We start from the raw sequence: 25,872 nt of genomic DNA, 5'->3' as shown, positions 1-25,872 counted from the left end.
TGGAAGTATTAAAGTATGAACACTATCCTTGCAAAATAAAAAAGAAAACAGTTTATCACTAACACATCATACTCTCAGACATAAGCTTGCTTTCCAGACAATAAATGCTTTTCATTATTCCTGAAAGCTAACACACTTAATATTCATGACAAACAAATTCCATCGCTGACCTTCCTTTTGCAGTACTGATTTTGCATGAGTTTGTTTTTCTTCTGCTTCACCAAGGTTTTCCGTCAACACTTTGAGAAAGACATTCAAATCCTCTTGACTTAATACAACCTACGAAATTGCAGATCACAGTTCTCAGGAAAAACACGTTGTTCTTTAAACTTATCACCAGCTAGCAAAGCAGAACAATTTTTCCTGGCAAGAAGAGTGCTTATTCACAGGTATTTTGTCAGCAGCATCATCCCTTAAATAACACAATGAAATTCTTTTAACCACTTATTGTTAAAGGATTAGGAGATTAAAGAAGGTTGTGACTTCTAAAGCTGTATCAATATATAATGCAGCCTTTATTTAGTGTATCTATGCTTTTAATACTTTCCTGTAAATGACATGCTACTTCATGATATTTTAATTCCAGTTTCACCCAAGATGTACCTGGTATTTTCTTTCACAGTATATAAATTGCCACAAAAAACCAACGATCTTGAGGTCATTCAAGGGAGATAGGAAGTTATGAAGCTGGAGTTACTAAGGCAAATATTTGCATAAATTTAAATTCCTCTCAAGAAGATTCCATTAAAAAAAAAAAAAAAGGGCACTTCAAAAAGACTCACTCAGAGAACTGGTCACAAAAAACATTTGATTTAAGTAGGTCCTGCCTTATGGCAGGGAATAAACAAGACTCCTTGACATCTCTTTCAGTTTTCTCTTTTCTTTCTCTCAGTTTAATAAATGTACACAGTAGTTTGGGTGGTTTATATGACGCTTTCAAACCTCTACATTCACACAGGTTAAACCCTGTTGACATCCCTGAAACTCACTCCAAAGCTACTAAAAATTTGCACCTTGTTGCACCTTTGTGTCCCGAAATAACATAAAGGTTAGTCTTACATTAGGTATTATCACGAGTTTCTCACCACCACCTTTTCACAAAACTTACATTCATTGTATCCAGATACCCCGTGATCTCCAATATCGGTAATTTGTGAAACCAAGCTGCAGATAGATTTCGTTTCACAGACAGGCTTAAATTAATAGGGTGAAGTATCTGAATGTCGGGATGTGACAAACCTGTCTCCATAGTGGTCCTTAAAACAAAGGCGGGGCGGGGGAAGAACAAAAACAAACACATATTGGGGAAGTTAGAAGTTAAGTCATATGTTACATTTTTGAAGTAACATCTTAAAATCTCAAATGTAATAACTCTTTTGGATTAAACGGCTTCCGGAGCAGAACAGTATCTCATTTCACTACTGATATATTTGCCCTTAAGATAACAGGTTAGTATTTTAACACCAAATATTTGACACTGTCACCAACCACGGCTTCTAAGCAAGTAGATTAATATCCTATAGAGTATTAATATTACCAATTAGCTAAGGCATTACTTAGTAAAGTGGACTTTACCTAGACAGTTTCAGCTTTGTCAGCTGCACATCCATTTTGTCGATGACTGGAGGGAGCGAACTGCCTTCTGGAGGCACCAAGCTAAACTGGTTCTGAACCTTAATCAGGCCAAGATCTATTACTATAGCATTGGGGGAAACTGAGGACTGAGGAATGATTATAAGTGGTGCTTTCAAGTGAATATCCATTGCAAGTCGAAAACTCCTTTGAGCCAGGTCTTTTACACTGGTAGCAGCCTTTTCTGCAGCTTGGACTGTAGCAGCGCTCAGTGCTTCCTTAGCTGTCTGAAAGTTGTTCAAGAAGGTCTAGAATAAGCAGTTGAAGAGAAAAGAGAAATGTCTGTGAACAGTTTTTTAACCTAAATTAGTCTCTCATTTTACAACATCAACCACAACCAACATCAACCACCAATTATGCTGCCTACTGTGTTAAATTTCCCTGGGAAAGACAACTGAGTGCCTTCTGTCATGACCTCTAACAGAGGGTCAAATGTGCTAACCAGTACAATCCACTCATTTTAAACCCACCTCTACTTTTTCTTCCTTCATTAGCTACAAGATTGATTTACATCATTAGCTTTTGGGGACATATATTATTTTGAGAGCCCCTCTTTGCCCCCAGTGAATACTAACTCCTATTAAAGCCAGTACTGAATGACAGAAAGCCCACTAGTGCTTTATTGAAAAAGTCATCATTAGGATACTTGACAAAGGTACAAATATTTACAGTGATTAGTTTGCAGTCCTCATAGCATCTAACCTTGCAGAAAGTTTTGCCTCTAATGTTAGCTCAGATATGTTTCCAATGAACTCAGGTTTTTGCTAGGGTGGAAAGGGCAGTGAACACAAAACCCCCAAAATACCTTAGTAGCACCAAGCTTTTCTCTGTTTCCAAAGCAGAGGGTGGGAAGTGACCCACTTGCACTGTGTTAGTTTTTTAAAATTCAAACCAGTTAAAGCTTACTTATCAAAGTTTTTTAATAGTACACACAAAAAATTAACCCTATCCTTTCTCTTTCAGAAACCTAAGTTACCACTTGTACTGAGGACATAAACAAGGAAGACTAATTTGAGAATGCAGCAGAAATGTAAAAAGGCAAAAAAGACTTACCAGAAGAGACATGAGAAATTTGTGAAGGTACACTATTTGAATACAGCCTACTTTCAAAGATACGGTACCATCCACTTTTGACATGTCAGTGTAGGCTTCTCCCTCAGTAGCATATGGATCTAATGTCAGATTGAAACTGAAAACTTCATCTCCTACTATAGACACAGCCTAGAAAAAAGAGAAACAGGACCTACCAGCCATCAGCAGCTTCTAAATAGGTACTTAGCACAAAGAACTAAATATATTGTAAGCCTATCAGATGTACAAGTTAGATTTTTTTTTTTTTTTTTTTAAATCTTTTTGGACATCCCTTCTTCAAATATGAAAACTATGCTTTACCATCTATCTTATTTGAAAATAGGTATTCATGACAAATCAAATATTTTTAAGAGTGGAATAAGAATATGTATTACATTTCACACAAAACTAACCAAGAATCAAGTAAAAATTAAAATCTTGTAGTTGAGTACTTTTTTATGAAGTGTCCTTGAATCAACATCTGTGACAACTATGTCTTTAAGTCGGGCAAAGAATACAGTGTGACTTGGCTGAAGGAGAAGAGATGAATCAAGACCTGTAAAGTAGAAAGAGAGAAACAGTAGTATTTCGTAACAGAAGTAACACTCATTTTCAGGGTGGAGACACACGACACCAGTAGGGGAGGTGAGAAAAGTTACAGAAATTATACATTGCAAAAAACAATGATTTTGTTAAAGACACTTGATTCTCTCCTCTGTTTCCAAACAAAGTAAGTCAGTTACCACATCCCTTGCTGAAGGGACTATAAATGAGAGCTCTATTCAATCCAAGGCTTTTTAGTCTCCCTGTATCCAAATCAGAATAATTAGAAGTAATTCCCAACTACCATAACTTCTCCAAAATAAAAAAGTATTTTAAGTTCTGGAAATAGAGACTTTTGCATTTTATCAGTCAGACACAGAAGACGAGTATTGTCTAGAGTTCAAACCCAAGTCAATACACTATGCTGTCTATTAAGCTTTGCGAATGTGACCATACTATAGCTTTGAACAAAACAAAATAGGAAAATTTCTAATACAGATAATGTCTCAATATCAATCATCTCTGGAAAGAAATGAGCTACTATTCATACAAAAACATTCAAACAATAATCCATCTCCACCAAGGTACTGAGCTAGTTTACTGAGATTTTCTATCAAAAAAGATGTTACACATCTGGCACAGCAGAAAAATATCCAAAGCTTAGTACAACATGAAAAGCCACCCATAATCAAACTCCTTCAAAACATGAACCTAATTACCTGAAGAATAATACCTCACGTTTTTCTAGCTGGAGGCCAAAACATTATGACACTCTAGAACTTTGAAAACAATACTACAAGCCATGTTTGTATAGTAACAATAAAAAAAAAGTCAGATGCTGAAAATTTCCACCTTAAGTATCTTTTAGTCCAATTATTAGTAGTTGCTTTGAAACTAAACTACTAGATCAGTTACTACTAACAAAGAATTTAATACCTTGTATCTTGATCTCTGCAATGTTCTTTTTTTCATCACAAATATTTAAACAGAAGGCATCCAGCTTGGCAAAAAGCTTGAAGTCAAAGACATCTTTATCCTTGGAAGGTCTAGCCACTAGAAATGAGAGAGGGAGGGATTTTCAAGGTACATGTAATTCATATTTTCACTTGAACTCCTGAGAGTATTTGAGAGTTGTTTTGGTCTACTAGGGCTTTTTTTTTTTTGAATTCAGATGTTTTCAGTTTTGTTTCCTATAGTTTCTTTCATTACCACTATCATGATTAAGCCTGTAACATCCCATCTTAGAGCAACAAGTCTTCCTCTGAAGGCAACTCTACTGATAAGAGTAAAACATTTCAGCATTTGCTTGTAATTCTAGGTCTGATATTACTCCCATTTAGTGATGACTTTCTATTGGAACAATTTTACTTTTTTAAAATGGAAGGTAACTGCTGGGTTAAGAAGAAATAAATTTCACACTATACTTATTTTTAACATTCAGTCCATAACTCAATAGGTTCACAGTAGTGTTTTTTTCAAGTTATCTAATATTTCCTATTCCAAGATCCTAATGTAGGAAGTTTTCTCTTAAACTTCAAGCTTATAAGAAATGGCAAACCTTGGAAGCCTATTTCAGGCAGCCAACACCCAGGTTTTACGACAGCCAGTGTTAAGGCTAGGGAGAATAAGGTGAAGTTACACACAAATGTCAAAAACTATCTATGGAGAAAGAACAGAAGCCATCAGACCTCACTGATGGTCTGCACCTTCACTAACCAGGAGTAGCAGAAGTGTTAATCCAAGAGCTCAAATATTTATGGGCTTTGTCAAGCTGTACACAGCAGCAGCTTCTTTTTCAGCCTGCAGATTCAAACCCAGGCCATTTAAAATTGTAAGTGATTCTGAACACTCTTCACTAGACACGTCATTTCTAGCTCATCTGATGCTTGAGTTTTGCACTTAGTATAAAGACAGTGCAGCTGCTCCCCTCTGAGCCTATTTTGATATAAATTCATTTTTTGTTTCAGTGCTACAGGAACAGCAAGATTTTCGTTAGGCTAGCAAAGGACTCAACTACTGCTTTGAAAGTATATTTAAATTGCCTAGATCAATAACATAGCATAATCAAAGTACTATTTATCTCCTTTATTTTACCATGAACACTAACATCATGCTGGTCTTTGAGCCCTCTAAGCTCGCAGAAACCTCATTTACTCAAATTCAAGTCTACTTGTGAAATGGCAATGAATAGAAAGGTCACCTGAGGACACCATATATGATCGTAATCATTGTTTCATTTATTGTTTTTTTTTCAATCAGTCCTCCAGCCTGGTGAGCTACAGTCACATAAGCTTTGATCTTCAGCCCACACTACAAAGCTGATCAGGTTTCTCTGGATTTGATCGTTTTGCCAGCATGACACACATCCTTTCAGAACCATCATTTTGACAAAGACAACTGTACCTTTCTTCAATCTAGTGTCATCTTCTTGCTTTTCATCTTTAGCTGGTGTGTCTCCACTACTTTCATTGCCTGATGGACTAACAGCTGTCAGAAAACTGACAGCAGACATAAGAGCCTCTGTATGCAGTAGAAGGTTCAATGATGAAAAAGCCACCTGTTGAAAATATGAGACTCCATATGACAAAAAAATAACTTACAAGTATAAGAGGTGGACTGAGGTGCAAAAGCACCCAATGGAATATAACAATTTCTTAGAAACAGAAAAGCTGCATGCATTATCAGCAACAGATCATAAAAGAAAAAAGCTTTCTGTGAAGCAGAAAAGTGGTAAGCTTAGAAAATAAGAAAACCTAACAATTCAACAGCTGTAACTGTTAACCTCTAACCTCCTCAGTACAAAAGCAAAGTGACAAAAAATTAATTTAGAAGGATTAAATGAGTGAAAAACTCATTGTGGAAAACCGCATTAAATAAGTGGAAAACTTAATTAGATGACTGAGAGAGATACACCTGCAGTAAGGCAGTCTAACCTAAACCAGGATTCAGTCTTCTTAAGCAATATGCTCTGTTGAAACACAGACTCACTCTTGAATGCTCCTGCAATAGCACAGTACTACATGAACCGGTAAGTGGTGGGTGGCTGCCATGTAGATACTTAGTATAAAGGTATTCCTCAACAAATCCACTAAGGGAGTCCAAAAGGTGAATAAGTGCCTGCCGTGTAGTTTAGTAGAAGTTATCCGCTTGAATGGGCTTGAAATTGGAAAAAGTGCCCAAATGCAATTCTTCCAGACACAAGTCCCACTGAAGAGTTGCAAGACAACACCTGATGATGTATAGAAAGTTGAGTTCTCTTAATATCAGCACTATCCCATACCGTGAAGTCAGTCAACTCAGTATGTATATCCACCTTAGCAGCATTGGAGTAGTAGAACTGTCATCCCCTGCTGAGGCTTCGAGAACCTTTTCTTTGCAAAAAGGTTCCAGTATTAACTGGACTTCCCTGATGAAATCTATAGATACTTTAAAACGATTAGGTGGCATGTGAAATATTTCAGTCTTCACACCAAAAAACGGCAGGCAAAATAATGTCATAAAGTTATGAAGGGAGGGAACTACTTATCACAGAAAACTGACACCCCTTTGTAGTTTAATTCCAGAATTCCTCAAGACGCTTTTTCCTTAGATTGAAATTTCTGACTCAAAAATACACCATTAGTACAACAGTCAGACCTTAAGAAGCTAGGTACTTCCTGTCTAAAAAAAAAAACAAAAAAAACAAAAAAAAAAACAAAAAAACATTTCCCTATATTGCAGTATTTAAGAAATCAAATTCTCATTCTAGAGTCTGACAAAAGCGATGGACAGGAAAATGCAGTATCACAAGAACCTCCCGAGTCATATTTCAGAGTGAAGAATTAGAACATGCTCCTCTCTGCCCTCCCCCTGCCAAAAGCAAAATCACTCATAAATGGATTTAGACTTCTTAGTAAATTTAGCCAACAGAGCACTCATTATGTGGCGCTCACAATACAGATTATTTGACAGGAAAGGAAAAGACTTCTAGAGCCCACTACATTTTCCCATACTGAGCATTTGAACTTTGTGATCTCATATGCATAAGAAGACGCATTCTTACATTATTTTGAATTTTATCCACATGAGCTAGCTAGACAGTTTTTTGTCATAGTTAAGAAACAGACTAACAAACTGCTCTTGTATTATAAGTTGTATAAAAACTTTCAAGTACATTTTAACTCTTTAAATCTCCCTGCTGCAAGGCTTGGGGAGGGAGAGGAACAGGAAAGCCAAAAAACCCTTATTGATTCCTCCCTTCTAAGCAAGCAAACCAAAAGAAAATAAGCAATAAAATCTGCAAGCACTCACTTGAATCATTTGTTCAGTGTTGTTAAAAATTGTCTGAAAGTGTGGCCCATTTCTGTCAGCCTGAAAATAATGATTCACACGGAGGTTAATATTAAATTCCAACCAGTCACTGCTCTTCAGAAGATACAAAACAATCCACTAGCTCCGAATAGTAGGTTTAAGACTATAAAAGTGCTTTAAAAATAAATTTAAAAAGCTTTATGTATACCTTTATATATTCCACCTTCAGAAGGTCTAAGCCAGGTTTATCTGAGGAACTAATCAGATGAATGGGTGCTTTTTTACCTGTAACATACCACATGAAATACACAAGAATTAGGGTAATTTCTGTTCTTTCAGAGAACCAAAGAATTTGTGTCTTGAAGACAGGGATTAACTTTCAATACCGTTTGTTAAAATACATTGCACCACCAAATATGAATCACTGGTTTCTGTTCGCTAAGTCCAAAATGGCAAGTCTGTACCCCTTCTCCATCCAAAGATTGAGCACTAAGCTATTTATTTATTTACCTAATGAGCATTATGGTAGGAGGCCAGAGCTTATCAACTGTACCAATGGGACAAGCACTGCCAATGGACAGTTACATACCAAGTATTCTAACTGGAAAATTAGAACATTTGGATTTCAATGAGCACAAGAGACAGGAGAGACACAGTTTCAGACTAACTGCTATATATATATATATAGCTATATATACACACACACACACACACTAGTATACTTCTCTTCCATTGCTTATTACCTCCAATTTCATAGTAATCCAAGCTTATTTTCTTTAAATAAGATACAGATGCTAAATTATAGGTTCTGACAGTAGCTTCTGTCCCAAGATGCATTACATCAAATACAAGTACCGTTTCCTCAATTTTCTTTTGCCTGGTGAGTTCTACTAAAACCTGGATGAGCAAAAAATACAGTTATACCATCTTTTCACATGCAGTATTCTCACCATTCAAACCAACAATGAAAAATGAAGCCTTGCCTGCTTCACTGGAAGTATTATCTTTGTTACAGAATTAAAGTGTAAAAATAGGAAAAAAAAAAAAAAGCAATTGCTTGATGGTAAGAGATATAAATATCATAGAAATATTTTGGGATTTGCTCTTCGCAAGTCACCTGTCTGGGTATTTACTTTGTTCTTCCAGTGCAAATTTCCCACCCCCAAATTATGAGTTGGTACTACTATTTTCTACCAAAAATACTCCAATAAAGGGCTTTTTTGCTGATTTTTTTAATACATACACACAGATGAAGTATGTATATGTGTTTTATTTATATACATACTATATATAAAAAAAAGAACTCATATGCATACCATATATAACTAACGCATACATAGAAATATGTATGTATATACATGTGTATTTTTTTGTTTGATGGCTACGTTTTTGCATCCACTAAATCTGGAGAACACTGGTAATAGACTACTGGATTTTTAGTTTAAATAATCTTTATGTAGAAGGCAAAAATAGAATTAAAGAGACATACCTCTTTAATTTCAAACTTCAGCTGAAGATCGGTCAGTTCCTCTTCAGCAGGCTCCTTATTTCTCATTTCTTCTCCTTTAACTAGTGACCTGTCAGTTGGTCCAGAACCTTCCTCAAAATCAAAATATTCTTCTTCAGAGTCTACGGAAGAGAAGTTACTTCCTCCTTAGTAAACTTTTTCCGGAAACAGGGGTAAATACCCCACCCTCTCTTTCCCATTCCAATCGGATTTTAAACTGTATGAAGGTTAAACCTAATCTGACAAAGTATACTTTTTAGATCTATACTGCTCTCTTACCCACTGGATGAAAAGACAAGAAAATTAAAACCCTATTAAGGAAAGCATTAGAGTTTAGCTGTATCATTTGGCATGAAAGAACACATATCAAGAAAACTAGTTACAAAGTAAGCTCCAGCAAACAAGTTTCTCAGGTTCCACTATAAGAATGTTCTTCTCTAGAACAGCCATGGAAGTAAATGCTCAAATCCATAGCGTCAATACAGTAACTTGCCATTTGTTATTCTCGTTCTGCATTTTCAGAAAAAGGAGAGCTTTGCTAATGCAAAACACTCAGGACAGTACACATGATGTTTGTAACAGTCTATCTTTGCCACATGTTGGCTGCTTAATGCAAATGTACACATCCTTTAGACATGTTACTCATCTTTTTTTATGGGCCCACCCCAAAGTACATGTCCTGAAGTGGCAGCAGCAGCAGATTAGTATTTGGCTAACTCCGTTTTTAGATTTAAGTCAATTCTGAAATAACAGGTTCCTCAAAACTCTCTGCTACAAAGATGTCTCGTGACATCTGAATAATTAAATTGGTTTGCAAATGACATCCTAATACAGTTGTTATTAATAGCTCACTTACATTTGAAGAGGTTGCTTATGCATAATATCAATTAATCCCCAAAAAAGTTCTTTTTGCTTTTTTAAAAAAGCAAGTTTATTATTCTGAGGTAACATCAGCATCTTAATCGAATCTTCTTATGCACTTGAAGTTAGAGATGATCCATCATACTCATCCATACTGTCCTTATAACATGTTTTAAGATCAACAGCAGCCTGAAACTGTTAGCTATTCCGTAAGTTATGGCCTTCTACTTTTACAAAGGCGTATCTGTAGCTTCTTACCTGACACTATTTCTGCTAACAACTGGGGTGTATTAAGTAACCCTTTACTAACAACAGGAATTGTGGGAATAGCTGGTACCTAGAGAGGGGGGAAGAAAGAAACAAAAAGAAAAAAAAATCACTACTTTAAAGTTTGTATAACTTGGTATGTTCAGTCATATTTTCTACCGATGATGCAGGTTTTACCTTGCCTCCCCCCATATTACTTAGAAAGGTCAGTTTTGCCAACGCTTATATTGAAACCAGCAGGACAATGACAAAGGCTAAGCTAGCCTTGTTTGAATAAGCCCAGCATGTTCTGATGGCAAGTCATAATGAAGACACTTTGCCTAATACGGCTTGGCAACAGATCTCTTATTTCAGGTGATCAAGACCACAGACATTAGCAGGAATTCACACTTACAATGATCACTTTAGTGATGTCTTTTTTTTTTTTATTTCAGTTTTCTTAGTTATAGCTTACCTTTGTGCTTGGAATTGACACAGATGACTTCTGAGGCAATGGAATGCTATTAATCAGATCAAAAATTGCCTTGATTTTCTGGTCAGAGAGTCTGACATGCACCAAAGGAAGTCCTCCTGACACTTTAAACCTTTTTTTAAAAAAATCTGATTAAACTCCAAGGCAAAAAAGTACATACCAATTCTTGATTTAAATCTTACCAATAACTATACTCATATATAAAGATCACATCACAGTAAAGCTAGTGATTCTGCATTAAAAACAGGTCTTGGACTCAGTTCAAACAGTATAGTTAGTAACCAGAGAAGGTGACTAGGGAACTACTTGCCAAAAAAGGTTTTATGAAAAGTAGTAAGGTGCTTCTATTTCTTAAGTTATACCTTCAAATTATAAAGTGTAACTGAACCTTTGAGGAAAATACAGTTTTCTGTAAGTATACAGTAATTAAAAAGAAGTCTTTTCAACATTAATATATTACTTTGCCATTCTGGTATCTCTTTCCACCATCGATTTTGCCAACTGTACATGAATATCCATAGGCTGTAAGATGTGCAAAGTTGATGGATGTTGAAAACGAGCCTTCTTCCAGTCTTCACCTGCAAATGATCAGTAAATTTAGATGAAAAAACACTGCTTGCTAATTGCTTTAATTAAGGTATCATTAAAGTAATCAAATGGCATCGCTAGGAAAGGATAAAGAATGCACTCACAAACTAGAGAAACCTAGAACAATTTGGGTGTTAAGAGCTTTTTAATCCATTTTCAATTGTTCTTAACACTATATTGCCTTAGCAGCCTTAAGCCCAATTCTACACTAAAAGATGTATCTGAACATAGAACCCTACAAAGAAAAAAAAAAAAAAAAAAAAAAAAAAGATAAATATATGCACAAACTTAAGTCCAAATGAAGCACCAAGGCCAATTTCAGCTGTATTTTCCTGCATATGATGGAAAACATAATAGTCCTATGCATTTATGTTGCTCGCTGGCACCAAACTAAAGAAGTGATACACAAGTCCAAACAAAAAGCAAGCAGCCGTTTGAAGAGAAACTAATGAATTTTTTCACAGCTTAATACCAGACGTGTATTATAATTTATCTTTTAGTTCACTACTGGTTTTGGTTTGCCTTTTTTCTTTAAAAAACATATTTATTTACTACAGATAAGTAGCCTTCATCAATCTTTTGAGTAAACAGCAACCATGTTGTTTTGTTACCTGTTCTTCCAAAAAGAAGTTGCACGTTTTTTATTTCCACATCAAACTTGTCATAAGCTTTGTCCATAATCTCCTCTAAAGATGAAAAGCTAGAAGCTTGACTACTGCCTTGATTTATGCTGTTCAGCTAAACACATAAAGGACAAGATTAAATTAAGTCTAAAACTTACATACATATGGTATTAATTCTAGTGAAGATTAAAAAGATGATTCATAGGAGTTTATGATTGACATTTGGACTCTTACAGAGAAAAGATCTTAATTCATTTCACACTTCACTTATCAAGAGTAAGTAGGGTTTTTTTGTTACTTCTATCAATCCACTTAATTCAAGTTATGCAAAAATAATTTTTCTTATTAGTTTACAAGTTTACTGCTAGAGTACAGCTAAAATTAAACATTTAATCAGTCAGCTAAAATCAAGTTAAATTACTGTAATCTTTCAATTTTATAGGAACAAGGGAATCAACTTTCAAACTCCAAGAGAAAAATTATATTCTCTTTTATTAATAAAAGACTATCATTTTATAAAAAAAGGAAATAAAAGTTCATGTGTTTTGCTGAAGAAATTAAAGATATTAAATGATATGCTATTACAATCGTGATTACAAAATGAAAATGTTTCTGGGGAGATTAACTAGTACAAGTATATCAGACAACTTAACAGCTTTGAACATTGATCAAATTGCTGACCCAAATTTATTTGGTAAGAAATTTAGTAAGTTAAAACACATCACACAGATTATCATCCTTGCCTTCTGAAAACAAGACAGTTTCACATACAGCTATGTTAAGAGAAAAAAAATATTTTCTTCCTTTGAGGTTATAAGAGAGGTCATTTATATACCTGAAATGTACCAAAGTCCAAAATCAGCAAATCTGATTTTTCATGGTAGAAACCCGTCTGCGGAACCACAAAGTAGGAAGGTTTCAGATTAATCTTCAAGTCAAGGACTTTCCGCATTTCAATAATATGAACTAATCCTTAAATAAAAAGGAAGGGACATTAAAATCAAAATGCTATTCACAAGTGAAACATTTGTGCCAGTCAACATATAAAGAGATGCTGTCTATCTGGAAGATAACTCATCTTGAGTAAAGACTTATTTTTGTAACATTCTACTGATTTCTCACTAAACTCAATACTCCTTCCCACAAAACCTCCACTAAATCTCCAAGTCAAAAACTCAAGGAAAAAAACAATCATACTATTTGTCCAGCAATCAAAACATAAGCGAAGTGTTTAGAAAATCATATTGAAACATTTTAAGACATTCAAGGGTTCACCTCGGGTGAGATTTGTTATTATCTTACCTGTAGCAGTTCTCTCCTTGATTTCTTCCAGCTTCATTAATGTGGCTGATGTTAATCTTTCAAGATCCATTCCCTTACTTGTCTGAAAGAATTCTACCATTGCATTTATTGTTCTCTTTAAAAAAGACAAACAAGCATTATCAATATACACAGAAGTCACTCAGTAAAAACTCAAAAACAGATCTTCACAAAGCAAAGAGAATAACAGCAGAGAAAGGAGAATCAGAAAAAGAGCTAAGAGTTTTAGTTACTACTCACTGCATCATATTTTATTTCCACAGGCTGTGATTCAATAGTAAGACTCTGGTCAGCAGTACTATCCTCTGGGTTAACATTAAACTCTATCTTAAGTAGAGAAGACTTGCTATCCCCTATGGAAGCCACAAGAGATGGTACAATGTTTTCTTGTCTCAGGCCTGTAACATACCAGTTTTCAAGCTTTGCTTCAACCCTAAAGAAGATGAATAGTTAAGTATACTTAATTAGAATACAGAACGCAGTTCCATCTAGGAAAGACAAGCAAGATGAGAAAGCCTTTAATAAAGCCAAACACAACTAGCTTCACAGGACTAACATACCACATGGTTAAGAAACTATTACACTAATAAATTGGAAAAATAAATAGCAGGCAGGTTGTTCACAGCAACACAAGGGTGATACTTTCTTTTTACCTTCTGTTATCTGCAAGGTGGACTGATATAATTTTCAGCTCATGTTTAAGAGAATCAGTTACAATAGAAAAGAAAGGCAGAATATTTTTGCTACAGGTGAAAAAGAGTAGGAACGTTAACTATTATGTATTGATTTCAAAATCAGTTATGGACTTGTTTTGGTGCAAATGGGTATCCTTTACTGACAGCTTCCCCAACAATAGTATTAAGTGGAGTCAGTAGAAAAATGCCTCTCAAAGCAAGCCATAGGAACAGCACCAAACCACACAAGCTTCATTTGTCCTTAGAAGTACCTATTAGATACAAAACTGATTTTCAGGTCCTGCATCTCCACCATGGGAATCGCTGACTTTGGGAGGCAACACAGTTTGGGCATAATCAGTGTCACAAGCCTGGCTCCATTGAGATAACCTAATTACATGCTTCCAGAAACTTAAAATCAACAAAAATATCTGTTCTACTATTTCAGTTTTGCCAACTAAATTATATGGCATGCATTTATGTAAAATATTCTCAAAGCTCTTTTTCTTTTTGTGCAGCATTCAAGCTGCACCTTTAATATTCCCCCAAACCGTTTTTAGCAAAAATATGTCAGGAGTCAGGAGCTGAGCTGATGATCTTATGCATAACTCGTAAGATGAAGGAACTGCAAATGAAAGCATGAAGAGTGCACAGAATCATTTTCCAGACACTGAAAATCTTATTCATTGACTGTATAAGCCAATAATTCGTGTTCAATATTTCTGGCGTGCCCTCTCTCAAAAGACAGGAAGGACTGTTTCCTATGTGCTGGTTAATCTCCTACCCACAACACACAGACATAGTTTTTCATATCTGTAGGAAGCAAGCAACACATTCAGTAGTTTGGCTGGAGTATGTTAGCCAGACCATTTCACACTGCTTAGGTATCACAACATCTGGATTCAAGAAAGAGCTTATTGTTGCTTATGAAGACTAACAAATAGTATTCCTTTCTTCATTCCATTCTATTATTCACCAAATTATGTGACTAACTTTTCAGAGTGCAATTGCAGAATGCCCATAAAATTAAAAGTCAATACACAATATAACGCGCTGCCCAAGAAAAGACGTAAAAAGTCGGGGAGGGAGGAAGAAGATATTTCTACAAAAACAAAATACCAATCCAATTACTTAATGGCTTGTGCTCCTGGGCGCTGTGATATTTTGGTACTCAGATCAATTATCTGTACTTTAAGAGTTTCTGCCACATTCTTGTCTTCTTTAATTGTAAGAGAAGTGCTTAAGAGCTTCAGTGTCACAACATGGGCAACATACTAGTGAGAAGGACAGAGAAAATTGAAATTAGTCATCTTGATATGAATAATTTTTCAGAACTCCTAATTTCAACAAATCTAATGAAATGTGGTATTTAAAGCTATTCCAGTCGACTAAAGCAAGAAGCATATCCCCATGTAGGAAGCATAGTATAGAGTCTTTACCTCCTTTCAACCCTTATCAGTCATTTCTTTAACATAAAACGGTGTATTTCAACAAAAGCAGAGCAGATATAGTCTGTATCTCTTTTCAGGATTCAGGGAAGTTTTCTTAAACCATGAAAGCAAGTGTAGCTAAACTACACTCAGTAGAGAGCTAGCAAGAAACAAAATCATCATAATCCCATCAAATAACTACATTTTAGAAGACATTGCCTTTGTTGTTCTTGCTGCTGAATGTCATCTCTCAACCTTGTCAAGACAGGGTTTTGGCTTCCTGACACATGTACCATTTTATGACTGTGTCAGTCAGCAACTTAAGAATCAAATAATACTTCCTGTCTGAATTTGAAGCCTACACCTTTCTCCAGGGTACTGAGAGAGATGAAAGCACCTTTAGTTTGTCCAAATTAAAAATGGAAGTTTTTCTACACAGGTAAGTAAGGAAAGCATGAAGGGGCGGGGGGGGGGGGGGGAGGCACCAGTACTGGGCTCTGTTTGGGCTGTGTCTCTGTTGGTAGGAGATAGTTGCAGCTGCTCTGCTCTTCTCAATTTGACAGGAACACAAGTTCATACAATAGCGCACAGGCCTCCATGTTGCCACTCAAACAATTCTGAACTTCCCTGGGTGAGGCACATGTAAACTTACAATAATTAAATTTAACAAAAATATACAAGGTTGGAAAGTCGGAGTGTTGGGTTGGGGAGTGGGGAGGTCTGTTGGGAGAAGACACAGCATCCTCCTTTAAAGAAATAGTCTTAGTGTAAAAAGTGCTTCTGCAAGTGATGAGCAACTTAAAGCAGAACCACCAGTCATGTTACAGTTTAAGACAACAATGTAATAGCGCTCACAGAAAATAAGTATACTGAGAGAAACCTTACCATTTCACATTTTCTTAGTTGTCTACTTTCTAGCTTTCTTCCTATAAGCCCTCTGAAGAATACTATACCTGTAAAGTTTTATCTTTTATTCCTTTGCTTAACAAGCCAAAAATATCTGCCACAAAAATGCGTTTTTAATTTTATGCTTTCCTTTGTGTAGTGGAAAAAAAGTCCTACAACTGAAATCACCTAATATTAATCATTAGCACAAACGTTTTAATAGAAACACAACACAATCCTTCTAACAAAAGCATCCCTGTAAATTATAAACATTAGGTCAAACAGGAAATTATCACATGCTAATGTTCACCTTTATATAAACAACAACTATGCAATTATCAGAATCAAACTGACTTTGGATTTTAAAAAAAACAATAAAACAAAGCAACCACACAGACTAATTTAGTTTTCACCACAACAGGTAGCAAGAAATAGATGCAATGAAAAAGGTAACATGCAATCTTTCTTCATTTACAGTTAGCTTTTTTTATTCTCTTCCAAGTTGCAAATAGGTATTTACCATCCCGTTTCAGTTACTTCTAAATCACTCCAGATTAGGATTGTGCACAAGGCAGAAGAACACCAAAGAAAACATTAGCCATTCTTTGTGTTTCTGAATAAAATTTTTTTTAAATCTGCTTTGTACATTCATAGATTTGACTTGCACTGACACACATTCTACTGCTTTTCTTAAGGCTAACATGCATCAGAGAGGTTTTTTTGGTTGGTTGTTTTTTTTCTTTTTTTTTTTTTTTTTTTTTTTTTTTCTTGTTGTGGATTTTTGTTTGTTTGTTTTTAAAACCATCTCCATAAGAGGTTGCTTACCTGCTTTGGTAAGGAGAGGTGATGGGAGCTGTCACTATATCCAATAGCAGTAAAAAGCTTAGCTTTCTCTTCTGGTGTCATTAGTTCATCAATAGCTAAAAACCAAAAACCCACAAAAACTTGCACTTTAATTAGTAACGATAAGCATTTTTCCTCCCCTTTGTTTTCTACTGTACTTAAGTTCTGCTGACACATTTCTTTGATTCTTTGTACTACACTAAGTTCCATATTGTAAAATAACTTACAAAGAAGTAGTCTTCGTATATGGCGTTACATACGTAGCACAGAAATCAATATAATTTATATTACAAGAGTACCCATAATTCCCAGTGATGAAAATAGCTTTGAAGAGTACTATTAGAACAAATCTCTGGTCCAGACAGTAAATCACCAGAATACAGTATTCCAGTTGTCAGCTACTGCACTACAGCTATAAGCTCGATACTCTTCTCCTTACCAAGGTTATGCTTATGGCCTTTTCAGAAGTATGCCTTATTTGCCAGCTCAATATTCACTAACATGGATCAATACTGCATTGCACTGTTTATGTCATACTCTCTCCTTCTGCATAGTAGGAAGCAAAACATATTATAACTTTCCTTTTAATGTATATAAAAACTTAAAGTCTCTATAGAAGTTTATTATATTACAGTCTACACCTACTTTCAGGAACAGGTGATTCTTCATCTTCTTTTTTCCTAGATTCTCTTTTACCCCAGAAACCACCAAACCATCCTCCACTTTTTTTTTCTACTTCAGTGGTTTTCTTCTTCAGTAGTTTTTGTCCTGATCTTATTGTCTACAAAGCAGACGTTAAAATACATAATTAACAGAAATACTATATATTTTGTTTTCCTGTAAATAATGCATGTATGTATGCATGTTGAACAGACATTTAACTGATGGACAGTAATACCACCCCTCAAGGGATTAAGAGCTCTTTGACTCACCAGACAAAAGCAAAAAGAGGATAAGGGGTGAGATGCACATGTGTCCGTGTGCGTGCGCATGTGGAAACAAGCGTGTGTTACTTTTACTTTGGATGGTCTTTTTCTACATATTTCACTAGCATTTAGACTACAAAAACGCAGGAACCACATGAAAAGACAGTATTTAAGAGCATATGAGAAGCATTTACATTCCTTAAATCTACTAGTAACAAACCTGAAGACTGATCCTGTACCATTACATGTATTTAAAATTTTTAATTTGTATTCAGGCTTTCACTTTGCATTTAAAAATCAAGGTCTGACCACAAACATATCAAAAATAAGAAACATCATTATTATTTTTTCATCTTCATCTTACATACATTCTGGATGTGAAGACAAATACTGAGGCTACAGTGGCATGAACAGTAATTATATGATGCAACTACAGAGGTTTATTTTCATGTTAGGAAAACAGCTACCAGTAGCACGCTTCTTAAGACGACTATTCTGAACTGGCACTCAATGTGCTAGGTGTTTTTGATCTTAACTGTAGATACAACACTTGTCATAATGTTATAACATGCAACTCCTTGTTAAGTGTCACAAATGATTTCCAAAATAAAATGCAGCTAGAGACTGCATCTACCTTTTAACAATTCTCTTAGAGTTGTCTTTTAATTAGATTGGCTGTCCACTAAAAAGAGAGTATCTAAAGGTGTAGGTAGGATGGGAACAGCCATACATGTTTGATCTTGAACAGCTGCAGAAGCTGTCTTGAAATAACAGAAGTCAAAGGAAGAAAAGAATCATTAAATCATCACCCTTAGACAATTGCCTAATGATACGCAGCAGGTAGCAGTAACACTGTGCACACACACCGGTAGGTTTTTGGAACTGGTTTCTAGTTTGGAAATTGATTTACTCTTGTCCTGGAAGGATAGGAAACTTGCCTTCCCACCTCCCTATCCTATCATACTCATCAGCACAATTTTTTTTCAAGATACTATCATGACAAAACCATCCTATTTGAAGTGTTACAATATTACTGAACAAAAATTATTTCTTACCTCAACTTGTGCTTGTTGTCTTGCTAAGATTATGTTGAAGACATCAAGCTTTCTTTCTAGGTCCTGTAAAAATGTATGATGAAATCATTTGCCTCTAAAACATATTTAGGAAAGGCTCACCACTACAAATTCTCTACCAGCTCCTACGTATTTACACTCTAATTTCTTTCTAGACCTGCTCCTTTCTTTCAAGGGTATACCCCACCCTCCCAGAAGTTCACTAGATGATGAAACCTGATGTTAGGCAGTCTGATTTTTTTTAAAATAGATGAGTCTTGCACGTCATTAAATGCATCCAAGTTCATTCATCCACAACAAAAAAAGGTTTATTTAAATGGCACTTTAGCCATATTTTCTTTCTTTTCACAACAGGTTACACTGAACTTCAGATTAAAATGGTATTTCCACAGAACTCTTGTGCTGTTGTAAAACCACCAACTCTGATTACTGTCATGTATATTTAAAGTATTATTTAATAAAGGGACCAAACCATACTTTCTCCAAAGAGGAAAAAAAAACATACCTGAATTTGCCTCTGTGTTTCTTCCGACAGTTTACTCTGCGTCAGCTTGCTCTTGTACATATTTTTGTAACTCTTCAGAAGCTGCCTATGTTGTTTTATGTTACTCCATGACCACATTCGAGTATGTCTTTTGATGTGAACTTCAAGAACACTGTTACCTGCATATTTCCACCTACAATAATTCCACACTTGTGAGCAACTTCCCATTTCATTTGTGCATTATAACTTAAAAGTTGAAGAGGTAGTTTATTAATATGCAAAAACTTTGTTTACCACTTGGCATTACAGTAACTTTGTTTATAAAAATTTTAATGGTTTCAACATCACTTCTGAAAAATGGACCAAGGGCTTATATTTAATGCCTGAAGAACTATAAATCTGCATTCTCTATTGACTTCTGCATGCTTGCAAATTTGGGTTGTAACAGCACTAAGTACACTTAAGCACTTTGATAATCAGCATCAGCTAGTACTTAGAAAAAATCCATAAAAATGTATATCAGCTCAAAACTTTAAAAATTACAGTTGACATACATGTTTCCTTGTAATACATTTACTAAGTTTTTTTCTTTAGTCTTTCTAAAATTATACTCTAACCTCTAGAGAGAACATCAGCATTTTGTTCAGAGATTTTTGGGGCCCAGGGTTAGCTTTTCAAGTCTGATTTTCATCACTTGGTTCTTTCACCTGTTCTCTTCTGCAAGCCTTTTCTACTCGGCTAAGCAAAGATCTGTGAAAGTCAATGACATATGCAATCTAGTTTTAAAACTACATTTAGCCACAAAAGAGAATGAAGAGACTGGAGAGGACTCCAGCATCTCCCAAAGAATGCACGAATGCACACAGCTTACCATTGCCTGGCATTGTTATGGAGAGATACATTTGGCCTAAATCTTCTGTACGGTGCATTGCGAACCATGTAGTCTATGGACTCCAGAAGGTCTATCATGCTGAGGTACTAAACACAGAAAACCAAGTTTCTTAGCAGAGGTTCAGATTTTGTTGCATGCAGTGCTTAAAGTACATGTATACCATGGTCTTCACTATTCCCAAAACTATACAGAAATTTAAGCCTATGAATTTTCATTAGTATGTAAGAGTGGGCCAGCTATACCCATTGCTCTCAAAGAACACCACCGTATGAACTTCTGGTTTCCCTGACGAACAAAAACAACTTGTATTTCTGTTAGCCTGCTCAGCACAAAGTCTCAGACTTTCTCAAACCAACTATATTCTCTTCATTTGCCAATACACAGTTTCCCCAATTTTAGAACTGCCTTTGCATTAGTCACCCTTATATCGGTACTGTTCTGAATTCAGATTACACTCTGACATCAATAAGAGCTAAAAAGCTATCTAGCAAACTAACTGTAAATTGTCACTGAATAAATGAAAACGCTAACATTGCTGGGGAGCTATCTAAATGAGTTCCTTGATAATTCAGCAGGCTTTGCTGCCAAAGCCAGTATACTCCATTCATTCACACCCTTGCTTGTATCTTGGCATCTCTGCAGTTATAATGTTGGCTTATAGTTTTATAAGATAAGGGCTACTCATAAGAATGATTCCATTGTCTATGTGAAAGGAATGCTCTTGGAAGGGCTGAACACAGATCAGATTTTCCGCAGAGGGACCACAGATAACAGGGTCAGAGTGTCAGTATCTAGCACCAGGAAGTGACTGTTACACAAAGGGAAAGTGATCCTACACTTTTCCCACAGTTACTGCTAAACAGTTTAGACATTCTACTTGCATATAAGCAGAAAATTCCCAAAGAAGAATGTTTGCCAACAAAAAAATCCTACAGTTCATCACAAACTCTGAAATAGGTGATAACAGATACCAAGCCAACTTACCTGTGGTTTAGTGAATTCAATGACAATTCTCTGTACTTCTACATTACAGTCGAGCTTGGGGGTTTTTAGTTCTACTTCTGCATATGGGTTGATATACAGTCTTGCAGAGGCTGATATTGGTCTAAAAACTTAAAGACAAAAAAAATAAGATTAATTTTATGTTTACAATTAAAATATGGGAAGTGATCGTAAAGTATTTATTTCCACTGCCTGATATAGCAACCACTTTGCACTGATAATGTGTATGCTCAAGACCCACAGAATCAGGATGCAATTCTTACCAAAAATTAAGATAGCCCAGCATTAGTCAAAAAGCATACAAGCTCTAATATGTTCTACTATGTTTACGTTTTTGTAAAATAAAGTTAGTATGGGCATGCCTGTATGATCAGGTCAGGCTATTAGTTACTAACATGCTCAGAACAGTTTATATTCATTCATTACTGGCTTACTTACTATACTGGTAGTCTTGAGGCTGGTTACCACTACATGGAATTCCTCTTTTCAGCTGATCCTGTAAAGGAATATGATACTGTCTAGCAATTGCTGAAGAGCATTACTTGTTTACAGTTCTCTAAGCTTTGAGCAGACCAACTTAAGTTCACATGTATTTTGCAAGGGCCTCCGCCCCCTACATGGGAAAGCTAACATAGCACAAGCACTTAAGTGTGAAAGGTTTAAATACACCAGATTAAAAAGAATTCTAAGTTTCTCATATCAAGTGGAAGGTTAGTACAGTTTTTATTCAACTTCTGTCTAAAGCTTGCAATAACAACTAGTGTGTGTTAATTTAGAAACACATAGCTCATGTGTACACTCAAACATGTAGCATAATAGATCAAGCATTTGTTTTTAAACTCCTTGAAGGTACCAGGAGTATCTATTCACATTCTACCCTTCCTCATTTTTAGCACATAAGGAGGCCACTTGAGCCTTCTGGTATTCTGCAGGTACGAGAGGAATTAAAGACAGAGTCATCAGGAAAAAAACAGAACAGCCCGAGGCCTGACAAATATCATGCTAGAACTGAGTCTTAATTCAAAATGAGGTCTGTCTGATGGTATACTTCTTCAGCAATTTACTGAGAATGCTATATTCGTGCCCAAACATTTTATCTAGTTTCAGAATTCCAATGGCACAATCAGTTAAAGCAGGAGGTCTGCTTTTGGGAAGATATACATATTAGCTATTACATGAAGGCAGATGAAGTGCTTGTTCCCATTATATTTTATAAAGACTACCAATATTGAGTTGTTTTTACGAGGAAAATATTTTGTAAATACGAATTTCTTCAACTTAATCCTTTTCCCAGTTCCTTATTTAAAAACTGGTTTGTATTTTATAAAAGGTACACTTTCTCATTAAAAATATTTGTATTTCAACCTATTTCCTGTCTGCTGATCTATACTAATAAAAGCTAAATTTCAATGCGATTAAGTATAAAACAGCTAATCTCACAACCAGACATATACTCATGTTATTTAAATACGAAGACTGTTGTATGAAAGTAACAGATTGATACAGATTACACAGCTTATTCTTACTACAACATAGACCAATTAGCTACTATGATAAATCTGATTTCCTGCTAATGCTGCTTAAAATTATGACCAAAACAGCCTGTCTGGATGGAAGATCTAGCTCTCCAGGAAACAAGCTACACTAAAAATTACATACAAAAAAACGTATTCAGGTATTTAATACAGATAATGTTACTGAACAAGACATGTTATTTGCTATTTGTTTAGTTTCTGTATTGGTTTTAAAATTCTGAAGCAGAGAGGACTTAAGTGGGAGAGAAGATGTACACAAGTAATCTTATGCCCATCATGAATTCCATTCTTCCCTTGTGCTTCTTCAAATCTTCTCAGATGTGCTCTGAGCTTATTCCTGCTCTCCCTCTCTTCCCCTCTTAGGCACAAGGACACAAAGACGACTAATCACAATTGACAAATTTAAACTAACAGAAGTCATCAAACAGTCAAAAGATGAAAAAACCCTGAAATAATGGAGGTAATGCCAGCATGCAAAGTGATACTAGTATACAGTGCCAAAATTGCTAAGGATTTCAAGAACTGGAAAAACTGCAAGTAATGAGGTGCTTCAAGTTAACAGGTGGTCAGAATATCAGATACTATTTGCTACACTGGAATTTCTCTGCCTCAGCACTCAAAGGAAAATTTACATGCATGACATGCCACAGGCTTTGGAAACAGGCAACTCCATTTTACAGTCATGGAGGGCAAAATTCCCAATTCTTTCAGAAAGAACCTGTTAAAAACTTGCTTGATGATGGAATAGAAAGTGGTACTTCCTGATATATAAAACTTAAGTTCAACAAAACCACAGCAGCATCTTCACTTGCAGCCTAGTCAATAGTAAGTTGAAGTCCTTTGAAAAGGACGGAGATCTAAGCTGCCAGACAGCGTCAGGTAAGCCCGCAAAGCCATCGGCCCACAAGCATGTCAAGGACTGATTCACAAAGGATCTTTCCAACAGTGCTGGAATGACACATTTGAAGCCCTAAGACTTTTGCTGCTGTCAATTCAAATTGTATATTGGTTTGCATTTATATTTTACTTCAGACTGAGATACAACAGAGAAAACATCCACAGATGTAATTCTGAAGACTCCCGTAGCTAAAGTAACTTGGCTGTTATTAAAAACATAAGCATTTCTGCTAAACTAAAAAGGCAGAAGTCGAAGTGCTCTGAGGAAATTTAGTTCTTTAAAGAACAAAGCAAGAGACTGTAGACAGGAAGAGAAATCGACATATTCATATTATCTTCTACAGTGAATCTACATTCCAATTTTGAGACAATAAGGAGTGCCCTACAAGAGGAACCAGAACAAAAATAAAAGGACTTAGGTTTCACGTTCCATGTAACAGACAAGATTCAAAGAACATTAAACTACTGGCTGGTTTTAAACACTTCAGTTTTGATTCAACCTTCCATACTAGTACCAAGCTTACCAGGTTAAGTCTGTATTTTGTTAAGGAGATAATAAACAAAAAATAAAGATACCTGTAAAAGATGAGCACAAAAGAAAAAAAAAGAAAGAAGTAGTATTGTACAAGGAACACAGAACACCTGTATAACCTTTACAAACATAATGGGTAAAAAATGTCCCATTTTTGCACAGAGAACACTTATTCACACCAGAAATAGAATGCAGATACGCAGACAGCATACACTGCACATCTGATCTTCTCCACAGTAAAATGAAATGAGATTCAGACAAACTAACAACACTAATCAGATGTCTGCTATTCCAAGCAAAGTGATTTGTTTTCATAACCCATTCTAAAGTTCTCTTTCAGAATCTAAGATATTCAGTAATGTGCTACCCAAAAACTCACTAGAACAACTAACTGTTTCTCATTACCTAAAAATGAGCTCTTTTAACCACATGAATGAAGTGGCCATCTGAAATAAACTTCTTAACAGTAATGGTGCTTTTGCAACTCAGAAGTCCTCAGCTGTCATACAGAAAGAGGATGTGTGCCCTCAGCCACAATTTATGTCTCTATAACTGCCTATTCATACTGCCAAAGCTCCCAGTTCCTCTTCTGAGAAAGTAAGACTTAGAGGATAACACAGCAATGAAATGAAAGCAAAACAAGTATTTCACACACTTATTATATTACAAGTTGCAGTATTCCACTACTCATCTAGCCAATGGCAACTCAAAACGTGAATGAATCAGAAAAAAAAAAGACAGCCTCCAGGAAGCCCCCCTACACAAATTTGATTTTATTCTTTCCCTGTAATTACCATTTTAAGATATCTGTCTCTCATTCTGTCTTGATTTACCCTCACTGCCCTCACGCTGCCTCTCATCTTCTGCACTGGAGCACCGTCACCTATTTCTCTAGTCTCTACACCACCTGAGTTAGCTTCCTTCATCAAGTTGGAAAAAAATATTTCCAGCATTATCTCTTCCTTACAGTCTACCTTAATTATATTCCCTCCAACCTCATTTTCAGAAGTCTTCATTATTTAGTCCTGCTGTGCATTCCACATTTAAAGCTGTGACTCTCTTCTGTCTGTCAAGCGTAGCATACTCCTTCACCGATCCATATAAAACTTATTCTACTAAAGCTCTTCAAAATTTTGCCAAAGCTACTTCCCATAATAAGGGTTGCTATCTTAAAGAACCACAACATTAGCCCCTCTGCAATTTTTTGTTTCTTTGTTTAGGTCTGACAATAGATACCTACCTACCTAAGCTTTGGTTTATTAAAAAGCAAAAAAACCTTTTTGTTTTAACATCTTGTTCTTCTGTCTGGCTTTGCTCTATCGGTTAATTCTGGCCATGCAGCTTAGGTAATCTGGATAACATGTGATATAAGTTCCTGTTCTGATACAGATCTAATATTCTGAATTTTCCTTAATGTTATGCTCGTTTACTATCTCAATACTGCTTTTTTCATTACAGTAGCTATGTAATAGCTCATGTAGCCCAGATGTTTAGTAAACAGTACTGGCTAAACAGCATGAAATCA

The 25,872-nt window shown here is 35.6% G+C and overlaps 1 protein-coding gene across 9 annotated transcripts in view; it reads right to left on the bottom strand.

Moving 5' to 3' along the window:
* Positions 1–25,872, bottom strand: part of VPS13C (vacuolar protein sorting 13 homolog C) — a 99,730-nt gene that overhangs the window by 56,502 nt on the left and 17,356 nt on the right. For 8 of the 9 annotated variants that reach the window (XR_014229210.1, XM_082322098.1, XM_082322100.1 and 5 more), the window contains 26 exons: positions 21,822–21,879; positions 21,366–21,493; positions 20,361–20,467; positions 19,511–19,682; positions 18,988–19,050; positions 17,652–17,787; positions 16,989–17,083; positions 14,980–15,122; positions 13,415–13,607; positions 13,157–13,271; positions 12,690–12,826; positions 11,843–11,969; positions 11,104–11,221; positions 10,626–10,755; positions 10,163–10,241; positions 9,026–9,165; positions 8,280–8,433; positions 7,745–7,821; positions 7,537–7,596; positions 5,650–5,803; positions 4,183–4,299; positions 3,156–3,259; positions 2,686–2,853; positions 1,576–1,880; positions 1,109–1,256; positions 171–279 (listed from right to left, as the gene is read on the bottom strand). Coding sequence is in view for 8 of the 9 variants with exons in the window: in XM_082322098.1 (XP_082178224.1) it covers positions 171–279; positions 1,109–1,256; positions 1,576–1,880; positions 2,686–2,853; positions 3,156–3,259; positions 4,183–4,299; positions 5,650–5,803; positions 7,537–7,596; positions 7,745–7,821; positions 8,280–8,433; positions 9,026–9,165; positions 10,163–10,241; positions 10,626–10,755; positions 11,104–11,221; positions 11,843–11,969; positions 12,690–12,826; positions 13,157–13,271; positions 13,415–13,607; positions 14,980–15,122; positions 16,989–17,083; positions 17,652–17,787; positions 18,988–19,050; positions 19,511–19,682; positions 20,361–20,467; positions 21,366–21,493; positions 21,822–21,879 (3,337 nt within the window). In the remaining variant the exon portion in view is untranslated. Of the gene's footprint in view, positions 1–170; positions 280–1,108; positions 1,257–1,575; positions 1,881–2,685; positions 2,854–3,155; positions 3,260–4,182; positions 4,300–5,649; positions 5,804–7,536; positions 7,597–7,744; positions 7,822–8,279; positions 8,434–9,025; positions 9,166–10,162; positions 10,242–10,625; positions 10,756–11,103; positions 11,222–11,842; positions 11,970–12,689; positions 12,827–13,156; positions 13,272–13,414; positions 13,608–14,979; positions 15,123–16,988; positions 17,084–17,651; positions 17,788–18,987; positions 19,051–19,510; positions 19,683–20,106; positions 20,192–20,360; positions 20,468–21,365; positions 21,494–21,821; positions 21,880–25,872 lie in introns of those variants that run through there. The other variant, XM_082322104.1, reaches the window with a different exon arrangement.

Source organism: Platalea leucorodia (assembly GCF_965183815.1).
Source record: "Platalea leucorodia genome assembly, chromosome: 9".
Lineage (NCBI taxonomy): Eukaryota > Metazoa > Chordata > Aves > Pelecaniformes > Threskiornithidae > Platalea > Platalea leucorodia.
This window is presented reverse-complemented; position numbering and strand designations above follow the sequence as displayed.